This window comes from Oratosquilla oratoria, chromosome 10 (genome assembly GCF_046742065.1).
Source record: "Oratosquilla oratoria isolate Oo_2021 chromosome 10, ASM4674206v1, whole genome shotgun sequence".
NCBI classification, from domain to species: Eukaryota; Metazoa; Arthropoda; class Malacostraca; order Stomatopoda; family Squillidae; genus Oratosquilla; species Oratosquilla oratoria.
Window position 1 is genome coordinate 59,215,402 of NC_134786.1, and position 18,019 is coordinate 59,233,420.

The 18,019-nt window shown below is 39.1% G+C and overlaps 1 protein-coding gene across 4 annotated transcripts; it reads left to right on the forward strand.

Annotated features, from left to right (window-relative positions):
• The first annotated feature begins 7,660 nt into the window (after positions 1–7,660).
• LOC143029256 (uncharacterized) lies at positions 7,661–17,109 on the forward strand. 4 transcript variants are annotated; one of them, XM_076191949.1, is made up of 2 exons: positions 7,661–7,774; positions 13,953–17,109. In XM_076191949.1, exon 2 carries the CDS (start codon positions 13,998–14,000, stop codon positions 16,332–16,334), a length of 2,337 nt encoding a protein of 778 aa, XP_076048064.1. In that variant the 5' UTR covers positions 7,661–7,774; positions 13,953–13,997; the 3' UTR covers positions 16,335–17,109. The 4 variants fall into 4 exon arrangements, with proteins under 4 accessions (XP_076048064.1, XP_076048067.1, XP_076048065.1 ...); XM_076191952.1 differs by lacking the exon at positions 7,661–7,774 and adding an exon at positions 7,799–7,817; XM_076191950.1 differs by lacking the exon at positions 7,661–7,774 and adding an exon at positions 7,985–8,135.
• Positions 17,110–18,019: the final 910 nt, after the last annotated feature.

The following is an 18,019-nucleotide window of genomic DNA, read 5'->3' on the forward strand; positions in this document are numbered from 1 at the left end:
TACCCGCTCCTAAAGCCTGCCTGTTCTTTCGGTTGGTTTCCATCTAAAACTTTACTTAGTCTATTTGTAATGATCTTAGAGAATACTTTACATACATTTGATAGCAAGTTACTAAGGTCTTTCTGGTCTCCTTTTTTATGAAGCAAAATCACTATAGCGTTGCACCACGATTCAGGAACGCTTTTCTACTTCTTCCTTTGTAATCTCTGGTACATAACTAACGTGTACAGATGAATTTATTGACTCAACTACGGCCTTCGACGAGTAAAGCTCTTGGTAAAATTCTTCTATCCTTTTTATCATTCTGTCTCTACATTTAATGATTTCTCCATTTCTATCTTTCATAAAGCATGTCTGCGCTCGGTCTCTCTAATACTTTTACCTTTCCGAATAGTTTTCTCTATTTCATCCATGTTTTACTTTCTTTTCTTTGATCTCTGCCTTTTATTGATAAGCTTGTTTAGTTCTACTCTTTCTATTTCGTCTCTCCCGTTTTTAATCTGCATGGTCCTTCTTCTTTTAATTAGGTTATTTGTAACTTTAGAGTATGTTTTCTCTAATACTTTTTGTACTTTCTGCTTTCTCTGCTGATTCCCTAATGATATTCACTAAATTCAAATTCATATCATCGACGGTGTCCTCGTTAGTTTTTAGAGCTTCCAATCTATTTTTAATTTATAACAGAAATTTCTAATTATTATCCTTAATCTTTGCAAGGCTGATTTCCTTTTTAAAACTAATTTACTTCTCTCGACTCTGAAATTGAATTTAGCTGTACAACCTACCATTCTATGGTCACTACCTATATTGGCTTTATTTATCACCGCAACAGTGCTAACGCTCTTGTTTTCATCTCCCAATATGAAGTCTACTTCTTTGCTGTTCCATTTGGACTACACGTCCATTTGCGACTTATACACGCTTTTGGAAGAAAGTATTCATTATCCTCATGTTGTAGTTCTCTGCAAAATTGACTAACATCTCACCTCTGTCATTTCTTTCACCTACCCCAAACTTCCCAATGTGTTGTGCTCCTTGTTTACGAATAATTATAAATAAGTATACGTAAGTGGTTGCAGTGGGCCAATATATTTAGATCAACAAGGAACACGAACAAACGTATGTACAAGAAATTATCAATTCACATTTGGTGGTGAATGAGACTAATGGTTCCCAAATATGTGACTTTTATCATTATGTGATATTATTTATTTAAATTCAAAATAGATAGTGAATGACTGTGATGTGTACCGGTGTGTGGGTGTACGGAGGCTGGACTTAAAAACTTAGTCTTACAGACCTTACAACATCCTGGTTGTAGTTCCAACTGTAACCGCTAATCGTTGAGCGTACTCACGGACTCACTATTTCTTAGTTCTCTGAATTAACACAATCTCTTCTTGAATTAATAGAACTGAACTTGACTCTGTTGTTACTTTTTGAGAGTATTTCAGAAGACTGAAATTTACATTGTTACTGGCTATAAGGAAACCTCTGAATGATATAGGCTCCTCCTACAACTATGATTGGCTCCAAATCTTTATACTAAAATTGGCCAATGGGAAAACGTGCCTTTCCGTAAACATCTTATCATACGTCCATTATAGAAATACAACTTCAGCAAGACAGCATTTGGCTCGAGACTGTTTTTTACTCGATGAGGGCCCAGCGTGCGATGCGTCATGCCCAGCGCGCGATGCGATGACGAAAACTAGTATCGACTAGTATCACTGACTAGTATCAAGTAGTGGTGATGGTGGTGTCGTCCAACCAATCACCACAAATGCACGACTCATCTCCAATCTTCTTCCCCACTTTAGCATTAAAGTAGCCTGTTACCAACGTGTACTTACATTTTTCTTGATCCATTACCTGCCTTAAATCATCATAGAAGGACTCAATTTCATCGTCTGAACACTGAAGTTGGTGCATAAACCTGAACAATTTCTAGAGTGTACCTTTTACACAGCCTAATCACAATCCAAGATATTCTGCCTGATAGACTACTGAACTTGACTACATTACCAGCAACCTCTCGGTTTATGAAGAATCCTACTCTACTAGATATTTCTTTGTTCTTAACTCTATAGTAGAACAGGTGGTGACCATCTTGTAATTGCATCAACTTTTCTTCGGTTCTTCGGACTTCGCTCAGTCCTACGATGTCCCACTTGATGTTTAGTTCATCCATCAAACTCTCCAGCCTGTGGTCTTCCGAGAGAGTTCTTACGTTGTAAGTATAGATCTTCATTTTTGCATGCTGTTTAATGTTTAAGACTTGGATCTGGTTGGACAGTGCTCACATTCGGGGGCACACTGCCTATAAGCACACAGGCAATACAGTTGGACCTTTAGGAGACGATAATCCAACAGGAACGCCTGGTTTTGTTTTGGTTGTGCTATTCATTTCAGCTATCAAGGGGTTCTGGCAGTAATCTCACCTCCGTGCCAACTGGTTTCTGGTGAGATATTTCTCTGGTGTCACCTTATTCATTATATTCGGTGAAGCCCTATGTCTATAGGGTGCCCAATGGTCCACGCCGTCATTATGACGGTACCTCATATATCTATGAGGAATTTCCCTGCTTGCCATCAGGGACGTGCCAATTAGCAGTGGGACCTGCGACTGTATGTGTGTGAGCTGCTCTTTGTCTGATCTTTCTTACAAAACCTGTTCGATATGGGTGACCCTGCAGAGATTTCCTCTCTATCGACATAGCTTTTGCAATCATTAAGATTCTCAAGCCTATCCACCACGTCAAGGTGTCAACTCTCGGATATTATATATATACATATACATATACATATACATATACATATATATATATACATATATATACATATACATATATATATACATATAATGCGACACTGGTCTACCTCTGAGGTCAGAATCATTCAGTATCCTCTTCACAACGTAAAAAATATTCTAAATAATCATAGTAATAATGATAATATAATAAAATTATAATGATAATGATGGTGATGATGATGAAATTAGAATAACAATGGCAATTTAGAATATGTATATATATATGTATATATATATATATATATATATATATATATATATATATATATATATATATATATATACACATACACACACACACACACACACACACACACACACACACACACACACACACACACACACACACACACATATATATATATATATATATATATATATATATATATCTATATATATATATATATATATATATATATATATTTACACATGCCAAGAGTTGACAACTTGACGTGGTGGATAGGCCTGAGAATCTTAATGATTACAAAAGCTATGTCGATAGAGAGGAAATCTCTGCAGGATCATCCATATTGAACAGGTTTTGCAAGAAAAATCAAAGAGCAGCTCACACACACAGTCGCAGGACCCCTACTAACTGGCACGTCCCTGACAGCGAACAGGGAAATTCCTCATGGATATATGGGGTGCCGTCATAATGACGGCGTGGACCGTTGTGCACCCTATAGATATAGGGCTTCACTGAATATAATGAAGAAGGTGACACCTGTTGGAGTGGGTTTTGGTCAAAACGCGGATTGGTTTTCCCGTTTATTTCTGAACCTCATCTAATACAAATCGAAGCTGGCTGCTCCCAGGAAAGCTCTGGAGGTGCCAGATCTTCCTAGCTAGAATTATACATCATGGAAAAATGGCCGTTCCCTATTGAGGGTACCCAATAAGAAACATGCAGAAGGGTGGCACTCTTGGTGTTGCCAAAACGTAGAGCGGCGACCGTAGCGGTGACCTATGACCTGTACTTGGGGGGACTTCGAGTTGTTTAGAGTCTTCTGGCAGATATATGGGATATGGGGTCGGCTCGTGATCCCAAGCTTGCCCGAACTTGGCTGAGAGGCTTCTTTGTGGAAAGATGGTGGGGAGAAAGAAATCGTCCGACGGCGAAAGAAATGGTAACTGATGTAGAAGTCGGTGAATCTGTTGCAAATAGCGATCACAACTTAGGTTCAAACTCCTAAACAATTTTAGAATAGATACTTGTATTTCTAAAATACCCGATTTCAGCAAATCTCAGTTCATACGACTGCGTCAGGAGCTTCAGCTTACAGATTGGGAGGCAAAATTAAGCGAAAGACCTGTAGATCAGATGTGGGAAATATCTCAAAGTACGCTCACTAAGATGATTCAAACTTACATTCCTTTTAAGGACAGACGTCCCCAAATTTAGTCTCGCCCAAAGTGGCTCGACAAAGAAACTGAAAAAAGTATTGCTAAAAAGAGACAGGCTTATAAGAAATATAAGTGCTCGGGTGCATCTAATGACTATGAAAGTTATGTATCAATACAGAGAGATTTAAAAAAGACAATAAGAAAAAGAAAACGACAATGCGAAATGAACATCGCTGATAAATCCAAAGAGAATCGCAAAGAATTCTATAGTTACATTAGAGATAAAAAGGTTGTTAGGAGTCACATTGGTCTACTATTATCTGCTGACGGTCAACTTTAATATTCAAATGAAGGAATGTGTAATATCTTAAACAATTATTTTAGCTCGGTATTCGTAAACGAAACACCTCAAAGTGAATTCCAAACTGAAACCTGTGAAACGTCTAGGGTAAACTTACTCACTACGGTAAATATAACAAAAGAAAAAAATTAAAAGGTGTATAGATAAACTCAAAGTTAATAAAACACCAGGGCCTGACGGTTGGCATCCAAGAATCTTAAAGGAAATGAAAAATGAGATTGCTGTTCCATTAGAAATTATTTTCAAGAAATCCATCATATCCGGAGATGTCCCAAGAGAATGGAAGCTAGCTAACGTTACTCCCATATTCAAAAAAGGTGACAAAAAGAAGCCAAATAACTATAGGCCTATAAGTTTGACTTCAATCGTAGGAAAAATAATGGAAACTATCATCAGAGATGCTATCGAACATCATTTAGAAAGTAACCGTTTGATAAATGATAGAGAGCATGGTTTCAGACGGAAACGTTCTTGCGTGACTAACTTACTCGAATTCTACAACACAGTTATCTCGAAATATGACAAAAGAAACAATATAGATTTAATATATCTAGACTTTGCAAAAGCTTTTGATACCGTCCCACACCAAAGACTACTTACTAAATTAGCTTTACACGGAATAAGTGGTAGCCTATTAGGTTGGACTAGTAATTGGTTGAATGGTCGAAAACAGAGAGTTGTTTTAAATGGAAAAAACTTCTAGATGGAAAAATGTTACAAGTGGAGTTCCTCAGGGTTCCGTTCTTGGACCACTTCTATTCATAGTATATATAAATGATATAGACCATGGACTAAAATCTACTGTTTCCAAATTTGCTGATGATACAAAACTGTGCGGAGTGGCAAATGATCACTCAAACCAATTAGATATTCAAGAAGATTTAGATCAATTACAGCAATGGTCTGAAAAGTGGCTAATGAAATTTAACACAAGTAAACGCAAGGTAATGCACATAGGTAAAAATAACAGTAAGTACGATTACAAGTTATTTGGAAATTCGTTAACAAAAGTGGATAGTGAAAAAGATCTCGGTGTAATTATCAGTAACGACCTCAAATCATCCAAGCAGTGTATTTCAGCCTCTGAGAAAGCAAATAAGATTCTAGGACTGATTGAGCAATCTTTTGAATTCAAAAGTCCATCACTCATTAACAAGCATTAATCGTTAGTTCGTCCACATTTGGAATATGCTGTTTCCGTATGGTCACCGAATCTCATTAAAGACATGAACAGACTGGAAAAAGTACAACGGCGAGCCACAAAACTGATTCCAAACATCAAAAATAAATCATACGAAAATCGACTAAAACATGAATCTGTTTTCCCTAAAAAAGCGTAGACTCAGAGGTGACTTGATACAGGTCTTTAAGATTTTAAAGGGAATTGACATCAAAAGTGACCAAATTTTCACATTGAATGAGAATCAGACAAGAAACAATGGTCTCAAACTGTCCGGAAATAGATTCAATTTGGAAGTAGGTAGAAACAGCTTTGCCAACCGTGTAGTTAATGAATGGAATAAACTTCCTGCACAGGTAGTGCAATGTAGTTCAGTTCGAAGCTTTAAGAATCATGTAGATAAACACCTAAGCAAGATGCTGTAATGATTATAATTTATTATATATTATTTGTTTTTGTTTTGTTATCATTTGTCTGTTTGATTCTCATTTATTATTAGTTATATGTCAATTTATTATTATTTACTATTTACCTGTTTGTTGTTTGACTGTGCCTATGCATTTATTTATATATTTTATTTGTTATTTACATTATTATAGTTTTTATTTTTTTTCGCATCCGACCTACATATGGACCAAAAGGTCTCCTGTCGGCACGCTCCGCCTTTGTAATCCTTTGTAATACAGATCAAGTTTGACACATGGGAAATTGACCGCTCAAGCTAATGACATTTGCCCCGGGTCAGGTCAGGTCTTGAAGGGTGGACTGCCCACTGCCTCGATCTTACAATTATTTTAGAATATATCCTTAACCATAAATGGATCTAATTTATACAAACCTAAGCTGTTGTTAAGGAGTTGGTCATAATAATGTTTAATAATGTCTGATTCTATAATATTTCTTTCGACCATATTTTTACAAGATACAATTTTTGACACATTTTTCAATCAATTGGATGGCGTTAGTGTTTGTGTGTGTAAGAGTGATCACTGGGAAAGAAAAATGAATAAACGAAATAAATATTTTTCGTAATATACGAAATATACGTAATATACGAAAGCGCTTTGCTTCGTTTAGTTTTTCTTTCCCAGTGGTCACTCTTGCATAACTGAACACAGGTTACCAGTGTGTGTGTGCGTGTGTGTGCGAGGTACATAGTTGAGTGTGTGTATGTAAATAAACATACCCTTAATCCCCCTGACATAATTTCCTTACGCTGTTCAATTGAGTTCTCACGGTTAGGAAAAAATAATAACCAGCAAACAAAGACACAAGACTTCACATACTTTTTTCACAAAAAAAAAAAACACTACGTGGTTAGTAAATAATTGTAATTATTACAAGAAATCTTAAACTGAGGTTACTCCTCCTTTTTTCGTAGAACTAATCCTGTATTGCCAATAGTGAATTTCAGATCTGTATATAGTTTAGATGTCTTTCATGGAGAAATCAAGAGTCCGGGTTTGGCTTGGATGTAGTAGTACTGTAAAACTTTAAAGGTAATTCTGCAAAGGTATGAGAATAGAAACTATTAAATGCACATGCAATTTGCCAAATAAATATCATTGGTAAAATAACTAATTTGGCATCAAGTAGGTGCAAACATTGCCAAGATTTATGAAATAAGTGAAACAATAGGTCAACTTTGAAAATGTATTTTAGATTAGACTTACAGTAGCAAATAGAAAAACTTAAAATAGCATAATACTGTGTTATTCAATTAATGACTATATACATAACTTTCAGAACCCTGTTAATAAAATACTCTTTGTTTTGCTGAAATGGGTGTTGAGAGTATGATGCCATTACCCTATATTGCATCGATTTATTTCTAATGACCGTGCCCTTTAATAGCCTTTTTATTATACAGTGATATAAATAATATAAATTGGAATTGCGTCTATTATTTGTATGGTTGATATTTACATTGTGTAAAATTTGGGAGAAAATATTAAGAGACGCTCGCTTGACAACAGTGGGAAGCACTGTTGCCGCTCTCGGACAAGGACGCAGCATTTTCTGACGCGCACGAGGATACTTCAAGCAAATAGTTGTGACTTTCCTCCATTCATCCTTGGTAAATCTAAATCCAGATTCGATGTTATAGGCGGGAGCAAAAAGTTACAGTGTCATCCATCCATATATAACCTATCATCTGTTCTGTCATATTGCTTTGGCTAACAAAAGTGTAAAAAATTAGGCGTTCTTCTAGAAGCAAGTCATTTGAAATGTTCACAAAGTTATGATTGTACTGAAATGTAATGATCTGTGTTGGCTGAGGACCATTTTCATTGGTTTTATCGACGATATGTGAATCGAAGTGTATATGGTGTCATGATGTAGTGTTTTGCGAAACATCATTTGGAGATGGCTGGACTGTTGAACAACAAGCGATCGGGAATTTTCCCGCGGTTGATGCCTAGCCCATTCTTTCTAGTGTATGTGGCATTTTTTATATGTGTGTGCGTCTTTACAAACAAACCAACGTAGACAGTGATAAACATGTATTACATGCAAGAACTCGAGTCGAGGACTGTATTCTTTAAAATATTATCGCTTGTCAATAGACGCCCAAATGCCACGGAGGTCTTTGTGTGGGTAGTTCCAGAGGTGATTTCGTCCCTGGAAAAATTAAAGTCCAGTATTCGCATTATTGTGATGAAAAATGTGTTTGGATTAATATTGTGCTTCAAGTGAACAAATAATATTATTTTTTTTATATATTCTTTTGAGATGTGAAACAATAGTGATGCTGTTGAAGATTTTCAAGGACTTTTTCTATAGTAGTTGCTGTAGGGTCGTTTGAAATAGTGCTATTTTTACTGTATGGTGATTTTAGACTGAGCTGTTTTTTCCAAATTGTGATTAAATGACTTGTCAGGAAATCTATGGTAGTGTCATCTCCCAATTGTGATTGGTTTCCATCATTAAACTGCCTGAATGGGTAAGATTTGATCAGTAGATTTTAACCAGAATTGTGGATAGTATTACCAGAAGCATAATACAATTTTATTTATTTATCTGCCAGCACCAGGGCCAGATAAATTAGTATACATTCACATTGGTAGAAGGTAGTAATCTAGCTGGTATTTGATGAAACTTATCATTACCTAACTTCACCTAATCATAACATAATCAATCAGTCCATTGCTGTGGCTTTTGCAGATGTGCAGCCACAGGAAGAAGTATGGCACAGATTTATTGCTTTATTGTGATTGGGAAAAATGTGCCCTGTAATCTTGTACTGTACTGTACTTGTTTTTTTCCTTTTGTACTGTACCAGTTTAATAAGAATAGAGGAGACTGCAAGAGACCGTAAGGCCTTTACTAGGCAGTTCCATGCCCCTTACAACCTGCCATCCCTCTCCATAAATCTTCTCTTGAAACAAACAATTGTTTCACTGCTTACTACATGTTTACTAAGTCTATTCTATTTGTTTACCATACATACACACATATACCAAAGGCTTTTTTTCCCCTTACAAGGGAGGTACCCCAAAAGAAAAAGGCATAAAACCATTCCCACCCATTCCATCCCTAATACACTCCACACCCCTCTACCACCCATCTTAGAAGGGTAGAGGGTGGAGGTTGGTAAAACAGTTCTTACCTATTTCATTCTTGAACTTAAACTTGTCCAATGTAAATCCATTAGTACGAGTCCTGCCCGGCTGTCTTAATATGATGACCTTGCATCACCCTTGACCCATTTGAATGCATCTATTAGAGCATCCCACTGTCTATTAGAGAGTGTAAGTTAAGCCTGTCTTGTGTGGTAAATTTCTGAGCCCTTGTATCATTGCGGTCATTCTCCTCTACTGTCTAATGCCTCTTGGTAATTAAAATATAATTATTGTTACTTGTTAACCTCTTGCCAGTTTTAAGTGTATTATTTATTTGATATCTGCTAAGTTGTAGTCTTCTATTTTTATATTTTGTTTATATAATGATGCATTGTTACAGGCTGAAGGGATTGTCTATCTGTCTTCTCACTTTTCTATGTTGAGCAAGTAAGGGATATTGGGAGTGGTTGTACGTAGGTGATATTTTGATGCTGCTCAAAGGGATTTCTCCCTGCCTCTCTCTGATTTCTGCATGATGGGACGGATAGGGGGTTGATGATTAAGTGAAGTAGTCTTGCTGTGTCTTACTGCATTGCTTTTGATTGGTAGGAGACCATGATGACCCTTCATCCATGAGGAGCCAAGATAAAAGGGAAACCGTGGTGGAATGGGTGGGGAGTGGGTGCATGTGTTTGATTTGACTACCTTCTGTATAAGGGGGGGAAGAACCTCATGGTATATAGATACATACTATATATATTAACCATGACAAACTGGGTCAAAGCTAAATATATAATATCTAATCGATATTAGACATGTTTTATAGTAAATTTGAATATGGACGTATATCTCTAGGGCAATTCCATAAAAATATGTACATCTAATGTGATTTTTTATATGATCTAAAAAGATAAAAAGTATGAAGTACAGTGTAAAAGATGTAATCTCTTGTGTGTGTTCATATCTTGTGAGATTTAGTTGAGTCTTCCTGGACACACATAATAGATGATACAAGTGTACACAGGCACTGATGAACTATAATTAATGATATGTATATAAATATTACTAATATGAAAAAAATCCTTATTAAGGTGACATTTGAGATCTTTAGCAAGCATTTAATATTGTTATATTTTACCATTATCAAACGTGTAAGAGTAAAGAAAGTATAGAATTCATACTTAACAAAATTTCTACTGATAGTGTAATCAATATATGAAATAAAGAACTAGACTATTAATGCATACAGCATGTGTATTATGACAAAAATGTTGCGTTATCTTTGAAATGAGACCCGAAATGCAATAGGATTTAGAGTTGGGCTATGTATGTCTTGTGCACTGTCAAATGGGATATAGAATGCAAGAAAGGTTGGAGGTATGGATCAAGAGTAGAGCGAAAGGTCAGGTGACATGGGGTCAGGCAAGGTAAATACACCCATGTCAGTGCAAACTGCAGTGTTGTATTGTTTGAAAAAAAAATTACTTTATTACCATATGGAACTCTGAAAAATATTAAACTGTAGTTTTGAACCATACTTCTCCCACAAATGTGACCATAGTATACTGTAATTATTGTATTGTACTGCATGCTCTGGTTGCAGCCACTAGGAAATATCCCACAGCCACTGGTTCAGCCCATGAGTCATACAGTGAAGAGATGTTGTGTAGCTGCCTGGAAAGATCAAGTGTAGTGTAAGGTGTTCATGTCTTCTTTTTGGTGGCTGAATCAGAGGCAGTTGGTGTTGCTAGACTGGTTGTGTGGATGCTGGTCTTCTGCAAGAGAGACAAGGGGCAATGGACTGACAAACTGGTACTGTTTAGTGTGAAGTGATGACCTGAACATAGACACACCAGTGTAATTCTTGCTCTTCTTGGGAGTGATTTCTTTTCTGGGTTGATTTCTGGGTGAATTATAGAGTATGGGAGCATAGTGGATTGCTTGGTTTGTGATCTAAATTGTGTTTTTGTATAGATGTATTGTAGGGCAGTGGAGTTTGGTTGGCTACTTGATTTACTTGATTGCCTTTACTGAGTTGTGCCTCTTATGTAATGAGATGGATAGGATGGATTAAAGGCTATTTCATAGAACTGTGCACCTATTATGAGGGCTGTGGGTGTCTTGCAATAGAGTCCTGGAGGAATGGACCGACTTGATATAAATTTCATAGGGAGGATCATGGCTTGTGTGTGCAGATGTTCCAATAGGGTGGTCCAGATTATCTTGTTATCATATATGATACATTGTTTCATATAAATAATAGGGTGTCAATGTTTTCTCAATTGTAGAGAATTGTTCCAGGGAGGTGCGGTCAAGTGTAGTTCTCCTAAGCTGTTTGTAGACTGCGACAAGAGTATTTGCGGACCAAATCCTAAGCACTCCAAAACCAATTCCAAAACTCTGCTCCACCAAGCTCCTCCAGACATCAGCCCTATAGAGAAATCCCTTCCATGAGAAGCAGGAACCACACTGGCATAACTGCATTCAAGTCACTGTCCAGCCTTAGATCAGTATTTGTGTGGTCTGGCCACAGAAGCAAGCTGCCCCAGATGCAGTCATCACATGGAGGATACTGATCACCTTATTGGATACTGCTTCACTCTAGCCTCACCCAGACAGCAACACATTATCTTCCCAGAGTTACCTATGTAACAATATGGTGGATAGTTGTTGGTTACCTGGAAGCTGTGGGTCTCCCGCAAGACTTGGAGGAGAGGATTGATTGATTTGCTGGTTCCACATTTCTGGAGCTGGGTGTGTTCCGCTTTAGTTTGGCACAGGTTACAAGGATGGATAAAGTGAGAAATGTTGAGGTGATGCAGAGAACAGGGGTGGAAAGAGAGCTAGCAGATATAGTTGATCAAAGAATAGTGGGTGTGTTGCTTAAACATGGCAAAGGAAACCTGGACTGGGAGTGAAGTGTTTATTCCTGATGTTTTGTCTACTGACTATTTCAAAGGAATGAGTATACTGGATCATGCAGAGTTTATATATATACTTCATAGCTCATGGAGGTATGTGAGTGTGGTGTGCTGTGCTCTGATTGGCCCACTGAGATGCCCGAGACAGCAGATCGTGAAACACTGTGCCCACTGAGGTTTTTGCCCAGGTGAAACTGCCAGCCTTACTATTGATGTTGGGACGGGTAGTGATATATGCAGCTTCTATGGATTTCCTGGTCTTCTTATCTACATCTTTGTGTAATACCTTGGCCCGGTTCCATTGTGGGAGGTGTCCAGACTTATCCACATACACCACCATGGCATTGGTAAGCCTTCGGTGACAGAGGTTGGCCTTATGCTCCCTGATCCTTGTGTTTAGCCCCCTCTGTCTCTCCATAGTATGCCTTATCGCATGATACACATGAGATTTTATACACGAAACTGGCCTCCCTCCCCCTTATCTTGGTCCTTCTTACTATGTCACCGATCTTCGTCCCCGATGTTATCACTGCTTTTACCACTGTGCTTCTGAGCATTCTAGTAATATCTCCTACCTTCTCTGAGTGAGGAATTCCTGGAGGAGGAGATGAGATACATCATCACAGCCTTCTTGAAACTCATCTACCCCAAGGGCATGATCCTTAGCTTAAGGTGGAGAGTGGAAGAAGTCGTCAATGTAATCAGGTCAAAAGAAGGAAAAAACGACACCACTAACAGGACATTGTACATGGCGCTTCCTAACTCAGAGAAGGCAGGAGATATTACTAGAATGCTCAGGAGCACAGAGGTAAAAGCAACGATAACATAGGTGACAGTAAGAAGCGGGACCAAGATGTGTGTCATGCGATAAGGCATACTGTGGAGAGACAGGGGGCTAAACACAACGATCAGGGAGCATAAGGCCAATCTTTGCCACCATAGGTTTAGCAACACCATGGTGGTGTAAGTGGATGGGTCTGGACACCTCCCACAATGGAACTGGGCTGAGGTATTACACAAAGGAAGACCAGGAAATCCATAAAAGCTGCATAAATCAGTGTGCCAATCAGAGCACAGCACACCACACTCACATACCTCCATGAGCTACGAAGCATATATATACCGTATATAAACTCTGCACAATCCAGTATACTCATTCCTTTGAAAAAGTCTGTAGATGAAACATCAGAAATAAACACTTCACTCCCAGTCCAGCTTTCCTTTGGCATGTTTAAGCAACTTGTTCACATGGATATTAATTTTCAATAGTGGGTATCTCTATACTGAACCTTGTTCACCAAATTTCGGTTATATCAACCCTAGAGAGATCTTCCAACCATTTGTCTGATATAATGAACAAAGTTGGTGTATGCAGTGCAAGGTTCAGTATGGATGGCAAATGCTTGGAAAATTAAGATATGTGTATACAGTACTTTCTACTATTATGTGTATGTGTTTTTCCAACAATCTTATAATTTGAACTGTACTTCATGCCATTAGACCTAAAGGTAAATGCCCAGTAAAATATGGATAATAGAAAGAAACTGATGTGAAAGACCTGAGTATCAATGTGGAATACTTTATTTCCAGTGGATTATAATTTTAAGTCATATTTCCTTTTGTAAACTATGGTTGTTAGACTTCATATAACTTGAAATGGGTTATTTTACTTTTTGCATTTTTTAGATTTGGTGCCCTTTGTTAATTTTCTAGATTTTTTGTGATATGAAGGTTGAACTAGTTTTTTACTAACTTGTTTTTATTGTTTCAGGTATAATGAGAGTGAGACGAGTAAGAGCTGGATGAATCAGCTGCCATGGATCCTTTAGGGGGACACAATGTTGGGCAGTCGATGGTACAGCCGGGTGTGTGGTACAACTATGGCTACAATGATGTAGTGGTGAATCATCAGGTACAACTACAAGTGGCTGTACCTTCAGTTCCTACTGTTGTTCAGGCACCAGCACCTCACACGCCCACGCCAACACCAACTCCGCAGCCCCATCAACTTTCTATTGTCCAAGCACCATCTAAAGTTAAGAAAATTAGAAAACCTTCCCCTGAAAATGAAGAGAGGAGTTTCCATTGTGCTGAATGTGGTGCTTCATTCACCAGCAACTCAAACCTCAAAAGCCATTCTCGTATTCATTCAGGTGTGCGTCCGTTTGTTTGTAATGATTGTGGTAAGTCTTTCATTCAAAGTTCTAATTTAAAGGCTCACAAACGTGTGCACACTGGAGAGAGACCGTACCAATGTTCCGAGTGTGGTCAGACTTTTTCACGATCATCTCATTTGGTAGGACATAAGCGTACTCACACTGGGGAACGACCATATATCTGTGGGATATGTGGCGAATCATTCTTTACCTCGTCCCACTTGCGTAATCATGTGCGTCGTCATACAGGGGAAAAGCCGTATGTATGTCAGTACTGTGGCGAATCGTTCAGTCAAAGTATGGACCTACGTGTTCACGTACGAATGCACACAGGAGAGAAACCTTTCCAGTGTCGGGAATGTGACATGGCTTTCGTATCCACCAAGGACTTGAAGTTACATCGTAAGGGCAATCATATTGGATCAAAGCCTTTTAAGTGTCAACATTGTGACAAGTGTTTTCGCACCCCTACTTTTGTATCGAAACACGAGATACGATGTAGTGGACCTAAGCCGAAGAGACCCAAGGGCCGTCCACGCAAGTATCCACGCTCAGAAGGTGAAGAACCACCCTGGAAGAAACCAAAGAAAAGAAAAGTTAAACATCCAGCACCACCAACTGATAGAGTATCGCGATCAAAATCCAAAGCTATTAAAGATGCAACACTAAAGGAAATGAAAGAAGAGGATGATGAAGATGAGAACGAGGTGGTACTTGAACCAGGTGAAATCCAAGAGGAGTTATTGAAGGAAAAGTCACTTGAGGGAGAACTGACACAAGAGGAAGGGCTGGATGTTATGTCCCAGACAATGTTGCCTCAGCCAATGTCCCTCGCCATACATCCATCAACTGGTCAGGTGATGTTGGTAGATGGACTTGATGATGGAACTCATGTGGAAGCCATCCAAGATGATATGGGTCACACACTCTCTACCCTCCATGCACAGGCGATACCTGATGTCATGGATCTATCTGGCCAGCCACACCAGCCAGCTCACATGGGTCAGCAGGTGGTGACTCATCAAGGTTCAGCTATGGACTCTGTCCAACAACAAGAAGCTGCATTAGCCTTGTGTAGCCATGCTCCTACTCACCTTGTTTGCACTAGCATCCCAGCTCATCAACCCAATGCTGTGTCTGCCCATTTACCCTCCATTACTGCTCACTTGCCAGCACACCATCAGTCTTCTACAAGCTCAGCTCACCAAAACACTACAGGAATAGCTGGACATTCAATAATGGCAGCGCATCATCATCCTGCTGTAACTGCACACCAACACACACCTACTGTAACTGCACATCAACACACACCTGTTGTAACTGCTCACCAACATACCACCTTAGTTAATGCTCACCAACATAATGCTTCCGTAGCCCCTCAACACTTACCGTCAGTAACTTCTCACCAACACTCGCCTGCTGAAACATCTCATCCACATTCTCCTTCAGTTACTGCACACCAACACACAACTGCAGTAACTGCTCACCACCACACAACTGCAGTAACTGCTCACCACCACACAACTGCAGTAGCTGCACACCACCACACAACTGCAGTAGCTGCTCACCAACACACAAATGCAGTAGCTGCTCACCAGCATGCGTCTGCAGGTAGTGTTCATCAGCATACACCAGTTGTAAGTGCTCACCAACATAATCAGGTTGTGACAGTTCATCAGCATACACCAGCTGTGACTGCTCACCAACAGAATGTTGGTGTAGGAGGGCATCACACCATGGTAGCAACAGCTCAGCATCACTCACCTGCTATCAGTGCACACCAACATTCCCCTGCAGTCACTGCTCACCAAAATTCAACAGCAAGCAGCAGTAGCATTGTTCATGAACAGTTATCTACAGTAAGTGGTCATCAACTGCTATACCAGACAGGAGGGCAGCGGTATGTGGTTGATCTCTCAAGCCAGAGTCCTCTTGCAGGAGCAGTGCAGGTGGTTCATGCTGGAGTGGGAGGGCAGGTGCAGTACTCGCGTCCTTAATTAACTGGTTACGACTATGCCAAGTGATGAAGATTAGTCTAGATAGATCTGATTTCTTAATTTGCTCCCATGGAGCAGAGTATCTTCAGATATGTTAAGTATTACCAGTGTAAGGGAACACAGTATGGTACTGTGCAGCCAGAAGGTTGTGGTGGAATCCAGTGTTTGGAGTACCAAATACATGAGCAGCTGTAATTGAAATTAAGAAAACTGGTGGGATGCCAGGCTATGGTAGAGATGTTAGTGTATGGATGTGGAAGGGCAGATTTTGTGCTGATGTGACTGCATCCAAAGCAAGATGTGAGCCAAAAAAGTTACTAATGTTCTGTGCCTCAATTTCTCGTGATATATTAGGGTGTATGGGTGAGCCTGGAATTTTCCTACCAGTGCTTGTTTCTCTACATTGTAGGTGTGACTCCAATGTTTCAACTCTTAGGTTGTGTTTTCAAGTGCCACAGCTGATAATCCATTGGTGCATTGCAGCCTTGTAATTTTTGCTACAGAATTATGATATTTGGATTCAGGTGACACATGTAATGAAATTCTGCATGCACAACTTTAATTTTCAGTGGACCAAATTGTCTGACAGGTTTTTGGCAGTTATTAATATTTTGTACCCAGAAATGTTGAAGGTGTCCCGGGGCAAAGGGATATGGAATTCCACAAGAAGTAAAGTCCCTGTTGAGATGATCTTGCACCAAAAAGATATTGAAAGTGGTTGAGCTCACTCTATGCAAAGCAAATTTGTTTCTTAAAAGTAAATGAAGATTATTTTTATGGGCTTGTTTTTCTGTCCTTGTATGACCCAATCAATAGCACATAAGTTTAGCCCCTTCTGTCATGTAGAAGAGACCAGTGATGGGTTGTTGTTGTTGTTCCCTAGACTGTCTGGGTGAGCAGTCCCATCTCCCTGAGGAATGCCATGGCTGGAATGGGGATTTCCCACAAATAATTTATAGAGTGCATGTTGTGTTGTTGGCATGCATGATTGTGTACTATGCAGTCTCCCATAATGTGTTGTATAGTATGGGGTGAAGTGTTACATTCCGGGCAGTTGTCTGCAATGCAGTCATCCAGCCTCTTTTGGTAGCTTAGAAGGGCAGGATGGTGAGGTGACTACATTGCAGTTTGGCCAGGTGGGCTCTGTCCTTTTCGGGGAGAGAGGATTCAGAGGGGTGGATATCAAGGAGTGGCATGCTTCAACGTATTGCCATTCAGTTTGTTGATGGAGCAGTGAGTGACATGATTATGGATATGTTTCAGGTAGTTGTAAAGGAAGAGAAGAGTGTTTGTGTGGGAGATAGGTATTTGATTGTTTTGGTGTTTGTTGGCATGTGTGGGTGTTCTGCTATGTAGTGTAGTAGGTGTGCTGTGTTTGTGATCCTTGACTTTGAGGACTTCCTTCCATGACATAAATGGTCTGTAGGTGTTGTATTTTTGCAGCTTGTAATTGTCTTTAGGGCTTTGTTTTGTATGGTGTGTCATAGTGAGATTAGGGGCCCATGCAGGGCTCGCATAATTCATCACTAAGTGAATACATTGTTTGTATGCTAGTATTAATATCTTTGTTTTGTCCAAATGTTGTTCTTACAATTGATTTGAGCACATTAAGTCTAGGTGTGCATTTAGACCTTATGTTTGATGTGTTGTTTGAATGACATGGATGTATCAGATGTTATGCCAAG